Below are 16900 nucleotides of genomic sequence, written 5' to 3'. Positions count from 1 at the left end.
TATACTTTATGCAATGTTTGATTATGACTCGTTATTTTTTTTAGTTATAATTAAAAAAGATTTAATTATAATATTTGTGATAATCAATACTATAAATATCATAACTTATAAATGATATATACTGAGAGTATGTATTCTAAAATTACCCGAATATTATATATGTATATCATAGTATTTTTTGAGAACCATATGTATAATCATAGTTGGATGAAGAAAAAGTTGATTTTGTTTATTGCATTTCAAATTGATTTTGAAAACTGATAAAAATAATTAAAGGTTGTGGGTGTTGATTTTTGACCATGCAATTATATAGAGAACTTAGGTAAAGAGCACGCGGTAGAATAGATTAAGTCAACCACCTGCCAACAAGAAGATGAAAATACCGCGGTGATTCATTCACCCGGGGGCACCTAGACGATCAAGTCAGTCAAATAATCTCTCAAAGATATCATACAAGTACACAATTCACAATAAAAAACATCACCAATAAAAGCATACCTTAGACCCACGAGGGTGCCTTACTTTTATAATGATCAATGTCCAACTTCTCCTATAAGTCTTATTTCATGGGACTCGATCATTTACAAGGATAACATTTATCACATCTCACACTATTCAGATTAAGATGAACTTCCTCAAGAGTCTCATCTCTATCTAAATAGGTAGTTTGATGTCATATAAGACTCTTGTCCTCTATTCGAATATCTCAGATTCTGGCATTACTGCACCAAATCTCAGCAACGCCGCAATCACCTCAGCAAACATGACTCGCTCACATGGCACCTCGGCTGACATCTTGAAGGCACTTTGGCCACGTGGCGTCATTATCAAAAACTGCCCCTTAGATTCTATTACCTCGGCAACTTAAAGTGATGGAACCTATATCGTCTGATCTTCCAACATGTCAGCTAGACAACATGCTAGAAATACTCCTTCGACCGAGATCATGACTCGCCAGCATAAAGAAACAAGGACTCAAATGTCCATTCGTCAAGAGTCAAGAATCAAGAATCAAGAATTAAGAACCAAGAACTATCATGTTCTATCTCATCTAGGTCCAACATCTCGATAGAGATCATACTACTAGCAGAGATCATGACTTGCTAGTTCAAAACATCAAGATCCTAATATCAACTCATCAGGAACTAAGAACACACAAGTTTCATCCCATTCAAATTCAACATCTCAACTGAAATTATCATCTCAACCAAGATCAACATCTCAACCGAGATCACCATCTTAACCGAGATCGTCATCGCTATCAAGATCAACATCTCAATTGAGATTGTACTTCTCAACGAAGATCATCATCTCAACCGAGATCGCACTTCTCAACTAAGATCATCATCTCAATCGAGATCGTATTACTAGCTGAGGTCATAACTCTCTAGTTCAATAACATCAAGATTCGAAATTTGTCGTCTCAACCGTCATACCAATATCGTGACGTGTCACCTCTTCATTAGTTCCCAATACATCCCATAATTGACACACACCTCATCATTAGACGTCACCTAACATCAGCTGTAACGCCCCAAAATAACCCAACACCAATTAAGTACATTAACCAACATTCATTAATCAATAAGGTTTGTACAAAAGTTCCACATGCGAATTATACATTCAATGATATAGAAATACTTGAATCTATAGCATGTAGAACATCAAATTCCAAAAATAAATAAAATGCCCTCAAGGACTTACATATTCCAAGGCTTGAGCCTGGTTACACAAAATGGCTTCACGAAACCATACATTTATAGCACTTGGCTAGCAAAATAAATCACAACAAAAATAGAGTCATTTACTCTTCACAAAATATGTTAATGCCGTCAACTCGGCGGGATCACCACATCTTTTCGTATATCAAAATCCCATAGGGGTGAGCATAAAGCTCAGTAGAGAATCCTTAACAAAGTATATATATAGTTATGTAAGATTTCCAATATAAAATGCAAATGCCATGCAATGCCAATTAAAAGAGTATTTCATTTACATGCCTTTAAAAAAGTCACCATGTTCAACAACAGTTTGAAATCTTAACAAATTCGAAATTTACCATTTTATTCAATGGGGGCGGTAAATACGACTCAGGTAATCCTTAGGTTGGTGTCTGCCAGTAGGCTTAACAAGCACTACCAAAAACCCCACTTTACCGGATGCTAACCGGAAGGGAAGTGGTACCTCCTCCGCGCTTGTTTTCGGTCTTTCACCCCGGACACTTAGGCCAACTTATCAATTCCATCTACACCTCCTATTCGGACTTACCAACGTATTTATCCCATAAACATTTCCATGATTTCATTTCACAATAGTTCATTCCTAGTGAAAGTTCCAATTCCCAATTTAATGTTCATGACACGTAAGGTTTTAGAAAAGCCAATGCAACAGTTATCTATACTACATCATGTTTCTCCACTTTCAACATAACTCCAACAAATATTCCATAAAGATCAAAATTCCCATTTTCTCTTTTCAATGCCATTCCAACAAATAGCCAAACGTTTGCTACCGATTATCAATATATAACAATATGTCCACAATTCGTGCACTTCCATCATTTTAATCATTTCAAAGCTACAGCAATATTTGGACAACAACTTCCAATCACAACAATTCTCATATGTTAAGCAACCCATCATCAATATATATGCATTTGCATAAAAACAAGAAATTCTCCATTTTCTTTACTTATCATGCCACACAACAATGTATGTATATACATATACATATATATATATATATATATATATATAATATCAACCATGAACCCTCATATTCATTTAAGGAAAACCCTAAATTTCTAGATTTCTTCTTTACAATAACACACACACCCTAAACACTTGAAAGAAACCCTAAAGAAGACACCATTTCCTTGGCCAAGATGATTTCAACCCTCAAGATATGATCTTAGAAAGATTTGAGATTTTAAAACCCACTTTTGAGAATCCCTACATTCTTGAGCCAATCAAACCTTCATAATACCCCCCTCCCCCCCAAAAAAAACCCAAAACCCACATCAAACTTGCAAAACATATATATATAACTCAAAGAAATCCCTACCTCAATCTTGTTGAAGAGATGAGATGAAACCCTAGGATTCAAAAGTGTAGAACTTCGATCTCCACTGCACAAAGAGGATTTCTAGCTTAGCTTTCCAATATTTGTAAAGAATGTTGAGTCAAGATTCTAATGGATTGCAAGATATCAAATGTTTTAGAAGCTCTGGTGTAGGAAAAGTAGAGAGAAGGGAGAGGAAATGATTTTTAGAGAGAGAGAGATGAGCTAAAAGTGATACACACACAGCTCAAAAGAGAAAAACAAATAGAGATTTCGGACTGCCCAGAGGCTCTCATGTGCGGCGCCCACTCCCGCACGTGTGGAGTATCTTCCCGCACGTGCGGCCTTCATCCCCGCACGTGCGGTGGCCCCTCCCCACACCTCACTTCGCACCTACCTTTTATGAAGTGTGCAAGCTGAAAAAGACACACTTTCCTGTACATGCGGCCTCATCCCCCGCACGTGCGGCCCTGATCCTCCAGCCCAGAATTTTTCTGGTTCGATTCCCAACATTCTGGACTCGACTGAGTACCCTCCGAAATGAATGAAATTCAACCCTGGAATAAACAAGAGCAAAAAATTTTGAGGAAAACTTCGGAATGCAACAAACCCAATTAGTTAACAAGGAAAACAAAACTAGTAGCGCTCCCGGTCATCACAACCATCACACGTCTCCTAAGAAACTTGAATTTCATTCTAGCAAAACCTTTCCCCTTTCCCATTTCATCTTTCTTTGTGTCCCCAAACTCTCTCTCTCTCTCTCTCTTGGCCTCTGCAAACCATCATCGATGTTCTTCAATCATTACTATGAATACTCCATTCGTGCCTAAGGTTCAAACTCTACTAGCTGAACCAGACTAGCAGCCAAGCACTTCATCAGCTGTTCCACGCATCAACCCACCGTCTTAATGGCAGTGCAAATACCGACATAACGACAATCTTGTAACTAGGACCAGGAATAGGAAAGACCGAGGTCCGAAGCTCCCTGTCTCAGACCTTGATAATCCTCTAATCACCCTATCTGCGAGTAACCATCATCGTAACCAATGATGACATGTCTCATCGAACTCTTGTCGTAGAAGACCTTCTTGTTGACACCTTTGATGTCACAACTGTGCAATCACCTCTATCTCTTTATAGTCAATCCAACATTCTTATGCCTCCAGCAATTCAACATCTCGAAAGAAAAGCACATGAAACAAAAGGACCAAGTTACTGCTACCAAAGCCGAGGCCATTGCTAAGGCTGCTAAAAAGAAAGTTGTAGAAGTTGAGAAGAAACTAGCAAAGGCACTAACCAACAAGGAGAAGACGCTAAGGCCTATCAAGAAGGCCAAGACTCAAAGTTTTTTGAAAATTTCACCAAGTATCACTTTCAAATCATTGACTCAATCTTCACTCATCTCTGTTCTCTGCCCCTTTAGCTTGTCGTACAAACTAGCAAGATCATGGCTGGTTTCACTTTGTTTCTTTTTGAAACATCTCTTTAACTTAGTGCAACTCTGTCTTCCCGACTAGCTTAAGTTAAATGCACAGTTCCTTGTTAGAACATCACTTTAACTTAGTTTCCGCTCTACTTTCTTGGCAAGCCCAAGTTAACTTGCTCAGGGGTCGTTTCCCACTCAAGGGTCAACATGCTAGAAATTGACGCTGAGATAGCGGCTGAAAAGAATGCATTGATTGCCATAACAGACATAACGCCAAATGCGTAAGTCGATCAATCAGAGAATAATGCTCCTGATACTTAGGATTTTTTTTTTCTTTCCATTTGTACTTTTTTTTTTTTTTTCCTTTGAACAGTTATAATCCTTTCTGTAGAACAATTTTTGACATGTCGGGCCGATGTGCCTTCTTTTGTAATGGAACAAGTTCTTCCTTTAATGCAATTCCTCTTTTTGTCTGAGTGTTGAATGCTACTTCTGTATGCTTACTGCCTTTTCTTTATGCCTTGTATGTTTTCCATACTTGGACTTTTTCTCGTCTTTCTAAGTAGCATAATTTGAACATTCGTCTCGGGCTGAAACACTTCAGATAGTAATGAATCATTTCAGATCAGAACACTTCGGATAATTAATCATCTCGGATTATCATGCCTCTAATAGAACTTCTGTTTATCATCTCAGATAACTTCAACTTGTTACGTTTTTCAAAAAAATTTCACAAGTGTTATATTCATTCATGCTTCATGCCCCCTGATGTGAACCTAAGTGTCCCTTATGTTCACAGTAAGGACGCATCGCCTGATTCTTGCCTAAGTCTAACTTAGGCATCCATGACCGAGGTCATCGTGTTTGGCTCGCCCAAACTAAACACTTAAGGTTTGACCTTAGTGTACCGAGATTACTATCTACTTCAGCTTTTCGTACAAACCGACCAAAACATGGATAGTTTCGCCTTGTTCCATTTTGAAACATCATCTTACACTTAGTTTAACTCTGCTATCATAACAAGTCTAAGTTAATCGTCAGGAACATCGCCTTGTACTTAGTTTAACTCAATTGTCATGGCAAGTCTAAATTAATCGTCATGTTCACCACAAGAACATCGCTTGATACTTAGTTCAACTCTGCCATCATGGCAAGTCTAAGTTAATCGCCTTGTTCATCACAGGAACATCGCCTGATACTTAGTTCAACTTTACCATCATGGAAAGTCTAAGTTAATCACCTTGTTCACCACGGGAACATCGCCTTAAGACTTTTTCAGTCTTATCTCACAATCATACACAACATTTTGTAATGAACAAAGTCGATACTAGTATTTTATTAATACTTCGGCTGAGGTTATTGACACCATTAGAGCCGAGCTCCAAATTTCGTCAAGCCATATTCCAAGGCCTCAACAATCTCTTACCGTCAAGATCTTCTAATCTCAAGTAAGCTTTGTTTTATCTCAACTCTGTTCACCTTTGGTAAGTTCTGATCTTTTCAAAATTGTTCACCTAGGTCGAACTCTTATATTCTCGGACTTACTCATCTAGGCCGAGATCTTGTCTTCTGTATCTGGGATCTGCTCACTTAGACTGAGCTTTTGTCTTCTCGGACCTAATAATCTAGGTTGAAATCTTGTCTTTTGGGATTTGGGATCTACTCACTTAGGCTAAGCTCTTGGCTTTTTGGACCTATTCATCTAGGCGAGATCTTGTCTCCTAGGATCTGGGTTCTGCTCACTTAGGCTGAGCTCTTATCTTTTCGGACCTACTCATCTAGACCGAGATCTTGTCTTCTGGATCTGGGATTTGCTCACTTAGGTTGAGCTCTTATTTTCTCAGACCTACTCATCTAGGTCGAGATCATGTCTTCTGGAATCTGTGATCTGCTCACTTAGGCCAAGCTCTTGTCTTTTCAGACCTATTCATCTAGATTGAGATCTCGTCTTTTGGGATCTGGAATCTACTCACTTAGGTTGAGCTCTTGTCTTCTTGGACCTACTCATCTAGGGCGAGATCTTGTCTTCTGGAATCTAGAATTTGCTCACTTAGGCTAAGCTCTTGTCTTCTCAGACCTACTCATCTAGGCTGAGATCTTGCCTTATCGGATCTAGGATCTGCTTATATAGGTTGAGTTCTTGTCTTCTCGGACCTACTCATCTAGGCTGAGATCTTGTCTTCTGGGATCTAAGATCCAGGACCTATTCACTTAGGCTAAGCTCTTGTCTTCTAGATTTCGGATCTGCTTCATCTAGGCCATGCTTTTCCATCTGGGATTTGCTCCACCTAAGCCATGCTTTTCCATTTTGGATCTGCTTCACCTAGGCTAATGTCTTTTCTACTTGAAGGTCGTTTTCATATCCTTGGGAGAGCTCATGCCCCCTTATTTTTGCATTCATCCCTTCTAGAAGGGTCTACATTCCGTCAATGTTGACATATTCTCTATCTTTGCTGAACTCGTTGTTGCCGACACGTTGATCTTGCATGATGATGGCCATCTATTCTAACTAAATTCTCATAGACGATTTTTGACCACACAACCAAATAAGAAACTTAGCTGGAGCGCACGTGGTAAAATAGATTAAGCCAACCACCTACCAACAAGAAAATGAGAATATCGCGGTGGTTCATTCACTTGGGAGCACTCCGACGATCAAGTCGGTCAAATAATCTCTCAAAGATATCACACAAGTACACAATTCACAATCAAAAGTATCACCAATAAAAGCATACCTTAGACCCACAGGGGTGTCTTACTTTTATAATGATCAATATCCAACTTCTCCTATAAATCTTACTTCACGTGACTTTATCCTTTATAAAGATAACATCTATCATAACTCACACTATTTAGATTAAGATGAACTTTCTCAAGAGTTCCATTTCTATCTAAATAGGTAGCTTGATGTTATCTAGGACTCTTGTCCTTTATCTGAATATCTCAGATTTCGACATTACCACAGTGAACCTCAGCAATGCTATAATCACCTTAGCAAACATGACTCGCCCACATGGCACCTCGGCCAACATCTTGAAGACACATTGGCCACGTGGTGTCATTCTTAAAATACTTCCCTACAAAGGGTAAAGGAAAAATGAAATTTATAATTCATTGTAGGTTTTTAAAAATAATTTTAAATTAGTGATAACTTTTATAAATATAAATAATTAGTCTTAAATTTTTCTATAAACATGTAATTATTTTGTAAAAATACTATAATTTTTTAAAAGAAAAATACTAATAAAGCATAAAATGAAAGGGCCTTCAATTTACACTTAAAAGGCTAAAAATGGTCATTTTATTTGAACCTAAAAATTATCGCACTACATATGACTCAAATTTTTAAATTTTAATTCTTATTATACCTTATTGTGAATTTACTAAAAAGGACAACATATTAAATATTAAAATAAAATATTTTTTTCCCTCATGGTACACCCTAATCAATTATACGTATTTTTCATATTCAAATCTCTTCATTACCTTTTCCAAGTTTTAATTATTTTCTCTTCTTCTTCCTCACTCCAAAACTCTAATCCACCCTACTAAAACTTACTATTATCATCAACATTATTATTTTTTATTACTTGCAAATAAAAGAAAGTTTGAACAAAATTAAATAATGGATGGGAGTAATAATCAAAATAATTTTTTGAAACAACCCATCAAAGAAGAGATAAGTATTTATATAAATATTAAAATACAATTATTGATTTCTATCTCTTTTTTTATACATAAAGGCGAATATTCAGCCTGTTTTTCGTTATTATTGTTCGAACTTTCAAAAATCAAAGTCCGAACAATAATAACGAAAAACAGGCTAAATATTCGTTATCATCCTTCGCCGTTCTCCTTCTCCTTCGTCGTCCTTCTTCGCCAATGCCGGGTTTTTTTATTGGATTTCATGTATGTACGTAAACAAGAGAAAGGTTTTTCAAAAGTAATTTGAATTTTTTTAATTTGTTTTATTTGGGTGTACCTCAAAAGGATAATTTGGGAAAAATAGTGTACTAAGAATAAATTATAACCTTAAATAATTTAGTAAGGTGTACTGAAAAATTGAACTTACTTAAATATTTTTTTGGTGTAAATAGAATCCCCCGGCTAAAATTATGAAAGGGCCTTCTAACATTAAAAGGTTACAAATTAATAGTTAATTACATAAAAGTCCTATTTACAAATATTATGATCGCTCAGGTCTAATTGAAGATTTTTTTCAACCAATAAGTCATATTTAGTAAAACTAAGAATATTATTCAGATTGCTCGGTTCCATTGTTCCAAAAACACTTTTCAGAAAATTCTACTTTCTTATTTTCTTTGTTTTTTTTTTGTTTTTACTGAATTTTTTTAATATTTTAAACAATTTTTTTAGTTTTTAAACACACCTAACATAAATACACCTAAAAAGTAAAAAAATTGTAATTTTTTTTTAAAAAATTCACTAAATACCAAAAATATATAAAAAAAAAACAAGAATTTAGTACATTTTTTTTATATTTTTATGTATTTATTAATTTTTTAAAATATTTTTTCACAATTTTTTTACTTTTTAGATACATCTAAGTAAGGTGCATCTAAAAAAGTTAAAAAAAATGTTTAAAATTTAAAAAATGTTCACTAAAAACCAAAAAACACGAAAACCAAAAAATTCAGTTTTTAAAAAACGTAATCCAGAAAACTCCGACTAAACACACTGATTAGTTTTTTCCAATTTTTAAAACTACGAACATTATTAATTTTGCATAATAATATTCTAGATAATTATTTCACTAACTGATGAAAAAGAAAACAAAGTATGAGATTAGACCTTTTTGCCCTTTTACTTATTGGTTTGATTCAACTATCTAATAAAACCGAGAAAATTATTAGTTTTTTCTAATTTTAAAACTAAAAACATTATCATTTTTTTACCATTTTAAATTATTATTATTATTTTTTACATCAATGTTCCATCATCATGCTTCTTTATAGACACAATTTTCAGTTTTGCACGAAAACAAAATTCAGTTTTTTCAATTTTTTTTTTTTTGCACATAATTTTTTTTAGTTTTTTTAATTTGAAAGTTGATATTTTAAAGTTTTGAATCAAATAAATGTCAAATCATCATGTCTTTTTATAGATAATTATAAATGATGAACAAATATCATTGTTTGAAGGGCAAATCAACTATTAAAAATTTAATTGAGACTCGAAGGTCCAAAAATCTTAATTAAAATTTAATGGAGTATAAGTTTATAAATTAGAAGTTGTGTATAAATGTTCCAAAAATTAAAAGGGCTTTAAATTGCTGGGAAAAAATTCCAATTTAAAGGGCCTTCAATTTACAGTCAGAGAATTGCTTTGTTGTAATTTCCATGAAAAATGGTTTTGGATCCCTTTCAAGGCCGGTCATTATTTTTTGGAGGAATATCAAAAAAGTTGAGGGTAGAAAAAAAAATAGTTTCAAAGTAATGATAGGAAAAGTTTTTATTGCATAAATTTATGCATAAACCACTTGTACTTCATCATTTTGAAATTATTTTGATTACCCTCCTTTTTTTTTGAAATTCCCTCTAATTTTTACTACAAGTGCTCTAAGAATTTTGATTGATTTTGTTTTAAATGTGCACTTTTTATGACTCCTATTTTTATAAAGAATATAGAATTATTTTTAATATCAAACAAGTATCCTCAGGTCACTAATTAACAAAAAAAAAAAATTATAATAAAATATGGAACCTACTAATGACAACCCATTGGGTAATGTTAACAACTAAATAATGTCAAAAAAATTTAAATTTCAGTACACATGTACACATATTTTCATACATTTTTGGGTAAATTATATTTACCTCCCCTGAGATTTCTGACAAATACAGGGACCTCCCCTGTGGTTTGAATAATTACAGTAACACTCCCTACTTTACCTGACAAAGTCAAGTTTCCCCCATTCCGTCTATTTTGCCCAAACGACGTTAGTATCCAATAGAAAATGACCATGTGACCCTTGCTTTTTCTTGCAAAAAGACCAAAAAGCCCTTTGTTCACAAAATCCCTAATCAATACACTCACAATACAAATCGAATTGTTCAGAGAAAGAAAAGAGAGAGGGAGGCGATCGTCGTGAACTGATCGTCGATTGTGAAGAAGACGAAAAAGCTTGAGGTTTTGAACCGATCGTCGTTGCCAGTACACAATGTAAAAGAGTTTCATCGGTGAGAAGTTGCTGTTACGGCTTCCAGGTAAGATTTCGAACTCTGTAAGCTTCGAATAGTGTTTTAAAATGTGTGTTGATGATTTTCGAATATTTTTTTCCATCTTTTTTCTTACAAATTTGTCTGTATTCTGTGTTTGATTTGATGAAATGTATGTGAAAATGGTTTTCTTCGAAAATATATATTTAGAGTTTATATTTTATTTGCAAAATTTCTGACTGGAAAAAAGGAATTTGTTGAATATTACTATAATAATAGTGTAATGTAGGGATTTAATATAAATTTCTGATTTTTTTTATTTTATTTATGAGATGTATGTTTAGGGCTTTTATTTGATTTGCAATGTTTAGGGCTTTTATTTGATTTGCAATGTTGAGGGCTTTTATTTGATTTGCAAAATTTCTGATTCGAATACAGGGAATTTGTTGAAAATTTATGAATTTATGATTTTCTGGGTGTTATTCAGGAGATGTATGTTTAGAATGAATTTCTGATTTGTTGGGTTTTACTTATGATTGTTTAATATTAGTATAATTATAGTGTAATTTACGGATTTCTTCATGTTTGCATATTGTCATTGTATGGGCTTGCTTATTTTATTTTATAATTGGTACATCATTATGATTACAGTATGGCTGCATTTCCTTATTTTGATTTAATCATCAACTACAAAGGAAAAGTGGGAAGAGTGTTTGATGTGGACCCAAATATGTATTGCTACATTGATGCCTTGAAGGATGTAACTGCAACAGTCCTGCCTCACATTTCTTATAGTGAAGCAATAGCAATCACATTGCATTGTGATATGCTTGGTACTGACAGAAGGAGATTAGTAGAAAATGATCTTGATGTGCTAGACATGTTTTATGTGCAAGGAAGGAGTAAAACAATTAACTTGTATGTAAACATAGAATATTCCATTGGAATGAGTGATGGTGGACATAAAAGTAATGTTGGAAATGAAAATCATGGAGTAGATGCTGTAGATGTAGAGCAAGACTACCATACTGTAGATGTAGATGAAGAGTACCATCAGGACAATGTTTATGGGTTTAGTGATGAGGATAGGGATTGGAATGCAACTGCTGAGGATGAAAACCAATCAGATGCCAATGAGATTTTGAGTGATGATGATAATGAGTGCTCAAGTGATGATGCTGAACTTAGTGATTACCAATCTGGTGATGATGAAGTGCCATATTCTACTACTGATGATGATTATGATGATGAAGCAGACTGTCTAGATGATGAAGAGATGAGGTTTCCAGGCATGAAGTATGATGGTACCTACAATGGGAAGGAGCCATATATGAATCAAGATGGAGAAGTTGTGTTGGAAGAAGGGATGATTTTTCCAGAAGTGAATACTTTTAGGGCTACATTAAGGGACTATACAGTGCAAACTGGTTTCAAGATAGTAAGAGACAAAAATGAGAAGTCTAGAGTAACAGCCCATTGTGCTGCTGAGGGCTGCCCTTAAAGAATTCATGCATCTCCACTTCCGATGGGATCACCTACAAGATTAAAACCTTAGTACCTACTCACACATGTAGCAGGATGAACACAAACACTGAAGCTACATCAGCTTGGATTGCTAAAAAAATGGTTGAAAGTTTTAAGGACAATCCACACATGGGCTTAGATACCATGCAAATGAAACTGAATAAAATGTTTGGGATTGAGGCTTCAAGAATGCAACTGTATAGAGCCAAAAGGAGGTGCAAGGAGGAGCTGGAGGGTGATCATGGGAGCCAATATGTGTTGTTGCCAACATATGCTAGTCAAATCAACAAAACAAACCCTGGTAGCTTGGTTGTCATAAATTATGACACACCCTCTACCCCAGTCTCAGAAGATGGAGAACAACCAGACCCTACCATTCCTCAATATCCATTGTTCCAAAGAATTTTCATATCATTTGATGCAATGAAAGCAGGGTTCATTAATGGATGTAGGCCATTCATAGGGGTAGATAGGTGTCACTTGAAGGGTCCCTATGGTTGTGTTTTAATTTCAGCAGTTGCCTTGGATGGAAATAATGGCTTGTTTCCATTGGCATTAGCAATAGTAGAGGGTGAATGCAAGGACAGTTGGTCTTTTTTCTTGCACAACTTGAGAACAATCATAGAAGATGCACTACCTTCTAGACCATGGACCATCATGTCTGATCAACAAAAGGTACTTTACTGACATATTCAACAACTACTTTACTTACATAATTACAAATGATTCTCTAATTTTAAACTTGTAATGCTTAGTAATGTTTCATTGTTTTTATATGCAGGGCCTTGATAAGATTGTGAGTGACATTATACCGGAGGCAACTCATAGAAGATGTTGCATGCACCTATATAACAATTTCAGAGCCAAATTTCCGGGTTTAATTCCGAGGAAGCAATTTTGGAGAGCAGCAAGGGCTTACAATCAGATGGAGTATGATAAGGCTATGCAAGCCATTAAGGACCTGAACAATGATGCTTGCATTTGGTTGCAGAAGGTTCCAGTTGAAGGAAGGTCTAGGCATGCATTTGATGGTAGGATTAGAAGTGATCACATCACAAATAACATGACAGAGTCCTTCAACAATTGGTTAGGAAATTTGAGAACTCAGCCAATTTTAACTATGTTAGAGGGCATAAGGTGCAAGTTGATGGGTAAGTTTCAGATGAGGTACCAAAAGGCAATGCAATGGAAATCTAATGTCACATTGAATGTGAAGAAACAGCTTGAGGTCACACAGAAATGGTCAAGGACTTGCACAGTGGAGTATGTAGGAGGCAATGAGTATGAGGTGAAGGATAATGAGGGGGTTAATCACATTGTCCATATTGGGGCAATGACTTGTGTATGTAGACAGTGGGAAATATCTGGTCTTCCATGTAAGCATGCTGTGGCTGCAATTTCTCACAGTAGGTTAAACATAGAAGATTTTGTCCACCCCTACTATTCTAAGGCAACTTACTTGAGAGCCAATGGTGGAATGATACATCCCATCTTACACCATAGCATGTGGACACTTATACCTGGGGACCCTTTACAACCCCCACCACTGAAAAGATTGCCAGGAAGGCCAAGGACTTCAAGAAAGAGAGCTGCTCATGAGCCACCAGCTGGAACAAGTCGGACCAAAAGGTCTAGTACCTTGAGATGCAAATGGTGCATGCAATTTGGACACAACAAGAGAACTTGCCAAAGAGGTCCAGTCAGAGGTGAAGCATCTGCTGCTGGTAGGGGCAGTGGCACATCCAGTGGTAGAGGCAGTGGCAAAACTGATGGCACATCCAGTGGTAGAGGCAGTGCCAAAACTGCTGGTAGGGGCAGTGGCAGATCTGTGAATAGGGGCAGAGGTAGAGACAATTCAAGTGGGAGAGGTAGTTCAGCTAAGAGGGACAATGCAAGTGGTAGAGGCAACTCAAGTGGGGGGGACAGTTCAGCTGGGAGGGGAAATACAACTACAAGAGGAAGTTCAGCTGGGAAGGGAAGTTCAAGTGGGAGAGGCAAGGGCAAGGCCAACCATGCACAAGTGAGAGGCAAGGGCAAGGCCAACCATGCACAAGTAAGTTTTTTGTATTTGTTTTGCCTTTTCATTTGTGATTTTTATTTGTTTTCTATCAATTTATGATATTGATATGCATATTTATTACCTTACTTTGGTTTTCAATTTAGGATATTCCAAGAGGGACCCCCCCAATGCCTGCTGAATGTGTGACACAGGTCACACAACATCATGTTAGTTATGAACTTACTTATGAAGTTACAATGAAATTAGCTAAGTTGTTGATATTTGTTTGTTTGTGACACAGGTCAGACAACATCAATTTATTTGTTTGCTTGTTTGTTTGACTTTTTTTGCAGATGACTTAGCTAAGTTGTTGATATTTTGGGTACAAGGATTAACATAGGTTGAAGGTATAAAATATATGTTGCTTGACTGTATAGTTAGTGAGGATTATGTTCCACTTTTTTGTATTTTTGTAGTGGACATGCAATGCTAAGAATAGCAATATGATGATGTGGCCATGAAGTATTTTATAACTGATGATGTAACTGAACATATCTGATAGGAATGATGTAAGTAAACTACTTGAACATATTTTACAACAATCATGATGTAAATAAACAGGTGCATATTTATGGAATGGTTTTACTTGCTGTTTAGATTATGTTTACAGGTCATTATGTTATTCAAATGAGATGTGCATATTTACATAATGCTGAAATAACTTCATCATATTTATATATGGTCCATTACAAAACATATTGCATTACAAACATAACGTCTATTACCAAATATTACAAAACCTTACATAAGGGCCATTACAAAAGGGCCATTACAGGGCCATTACAAAACAGTAGGTGAATCATTACCATTACATTTTTAGAGCAACCATTAGGGAAATCAAACACATCACAAAATTCATGATCATTATCATCTTTATAAACCCCATGTTTGCTTCAAGTACTTGCATCCTTGTTTGCATAGCCCCCATTTGGTTCATTAAATTCGTTGCAGGACTTTCTTCTTCATAGGATAAAGTGTGTCTGTTAACAGTTGTTTGAGTGTCTTCCATCATCATTTCTCCTCCAATAGATGAGTTTACTGGTTTGCACCACTCCCAGAATCCGCATTTCCCATTTGGGCATAAATAATACAATTTGCCTCTGTTTTTTTCAGATTCAGTGACTTTAATTGTTGCTTTGCTCCCACAGTAACAGATCTTGCTTCCATATTTCATCACCCCTCCTCCATTACTTGATGATGATATATCCATCCAGTGAACCTACATTCATGAAATGTGAGAGTTTTAATGCATTTCCAGGACATATATTGATGGGACATACCTGTGTTTGTGTTTCATTTCTCAATAATGGATCATAGTTATAATGCATTTTCAGGACATATATTCATGGGACATACTTGTGTTTGTGCTTCATTTCTCAACAATGGATCATAGTTATAATGCATTTTCAGATGCAATTTTTTTTTTTAAATAGTTAATGTGACTGGGAACATATGTGTTGTGCTTGTGCTTCATTTCTCAATAATGGGCATAGTTATAATGCATTTTCATATGCAATTTTTTTTTTTTTAAATAGTTAATGTGACTGGGAACATACCTGTGTTTGTGCTTGGCCCTTTCTTCTTTTTGTTGTTCTTTAGTTTTGGTTGCCTCTCTAAATTTTTCTCTTCCACTTGGATTTACTGAAGTGAAGCTGGAGAGACTCTAGCATTTGCTATATATAGATGGGTTGAGGGTATTATGGGCATTTTATTGTTTACATTTGATGACATAGGCAGGGTCTGTTAGGGGTTTAAACGGCTGTCAACTTTTGGGGGAAACTTGACATTGTCAGGTAAAGTAGGGGGTGTTACTGTAATTATTCAAACCACAGGGGAGGTCCCTGTATTTGTCAGAAACCTCAGGAGAGGTAAATGTAATTTACCCTACATTTTTTATATTTTTAATACATTTTTAACACATATATCAACATCAATCACGCTCAATAAGTAGTGTTTAGCATTTCATATAAATTATATGTCCTAATAGACACTGCGACAATAATTTTTAGAGTTAATTACTTCACCCCCCATAACTCTCACTAAATATCAACTTACTCTTGTCAATTTTAAAATCTTACATTTATACCCATCAACAATAAAAAGCCATATAATGAACTCCTTCTAAAGGTAGTGAAACTGAACCAATTATGAGTCTCTCTGTTGTCCCACCTTGCTTGCAGAGAGCCAAAATCTTCAAAATTCACTTCAATGTGTTCAATTTCTTTCTTACAAATTATATTTAGCATTGTTAGATTTCTCAATTCAAAAAAATAACTCCTTTTTTTTTAAAAATAAGATATTCTCCTTATTATACAAAATAATTAAAAAAATTAAAGAACATTGTTAGAGAGGTTCTTATTTATCACTATTAGAGACTATGGGAGTGAAACTCTAGACAAATGGAAATTTGAACCAATAATACTACAAACATAATTTTTTATTTATTTTTGCATAATAAAGAAATACACAAAATACAATGATGAAATTCATCATGGTAATATAGTGCCAATTCATCGTTATGGAATGTGAGTTACAAACACTGCATTTTGGACAATTCCCTAAAAAACTTCACAGTTGGGAGTAGAGGTGGCTGTGTTAGCGTGTGTGTGAGAGAGAGCCACAGAGAATGAATCACACCAAGACTGAAAAAGA

At 35.3% G+C, this 16900-nt stretch overlaps 1 protein-coding gene across 1 annotated transcript; it reads left to right on the top strand.

Annotated features, from left to right (window-relative positions):
• Positions 1-13114: 13114 nt before the first annotated feature.
• On the top strand, positions 13115-14698 carry LOC145798032 (uncharacterized). Its single transcript, XM_082885481.1, has 3 exons — positions 13115-14242; positions 14353-14415; positions 14542-14698. The coding sequence occupies exons 1-3, from the start codon at positions 13115-13117 to the stop codon at positions 14548-14550; spliced, it is 1200 nt and encodes a 399-aa protein (XP_082741607.1). The 3' UTR covers positions 14551-14698.
• The last annotated feature ends 2202 nt before the right edge of the window (positions 14699-16900 follow it).

This window comes from Camellia sinensis, chromosome 8 (assembly GCF_055761805.1).
Source record: "Camellia sinensis isolate YWXY chromosome 8, ASM5576180v1, whole genome shotgun sequence".
NCBI classification, from domain to species: domain Eukaryota; kingdom Viridiplantae; phylum Streptophyta; class Magnoliopsida; order Ericales; family Theaceae; genus Camellia; species Camellia sinensis.
Note: the sequence above shows the minus strand (reverse complement) of the source record. Positions and strands in the feature narration are given on the sequence as shown.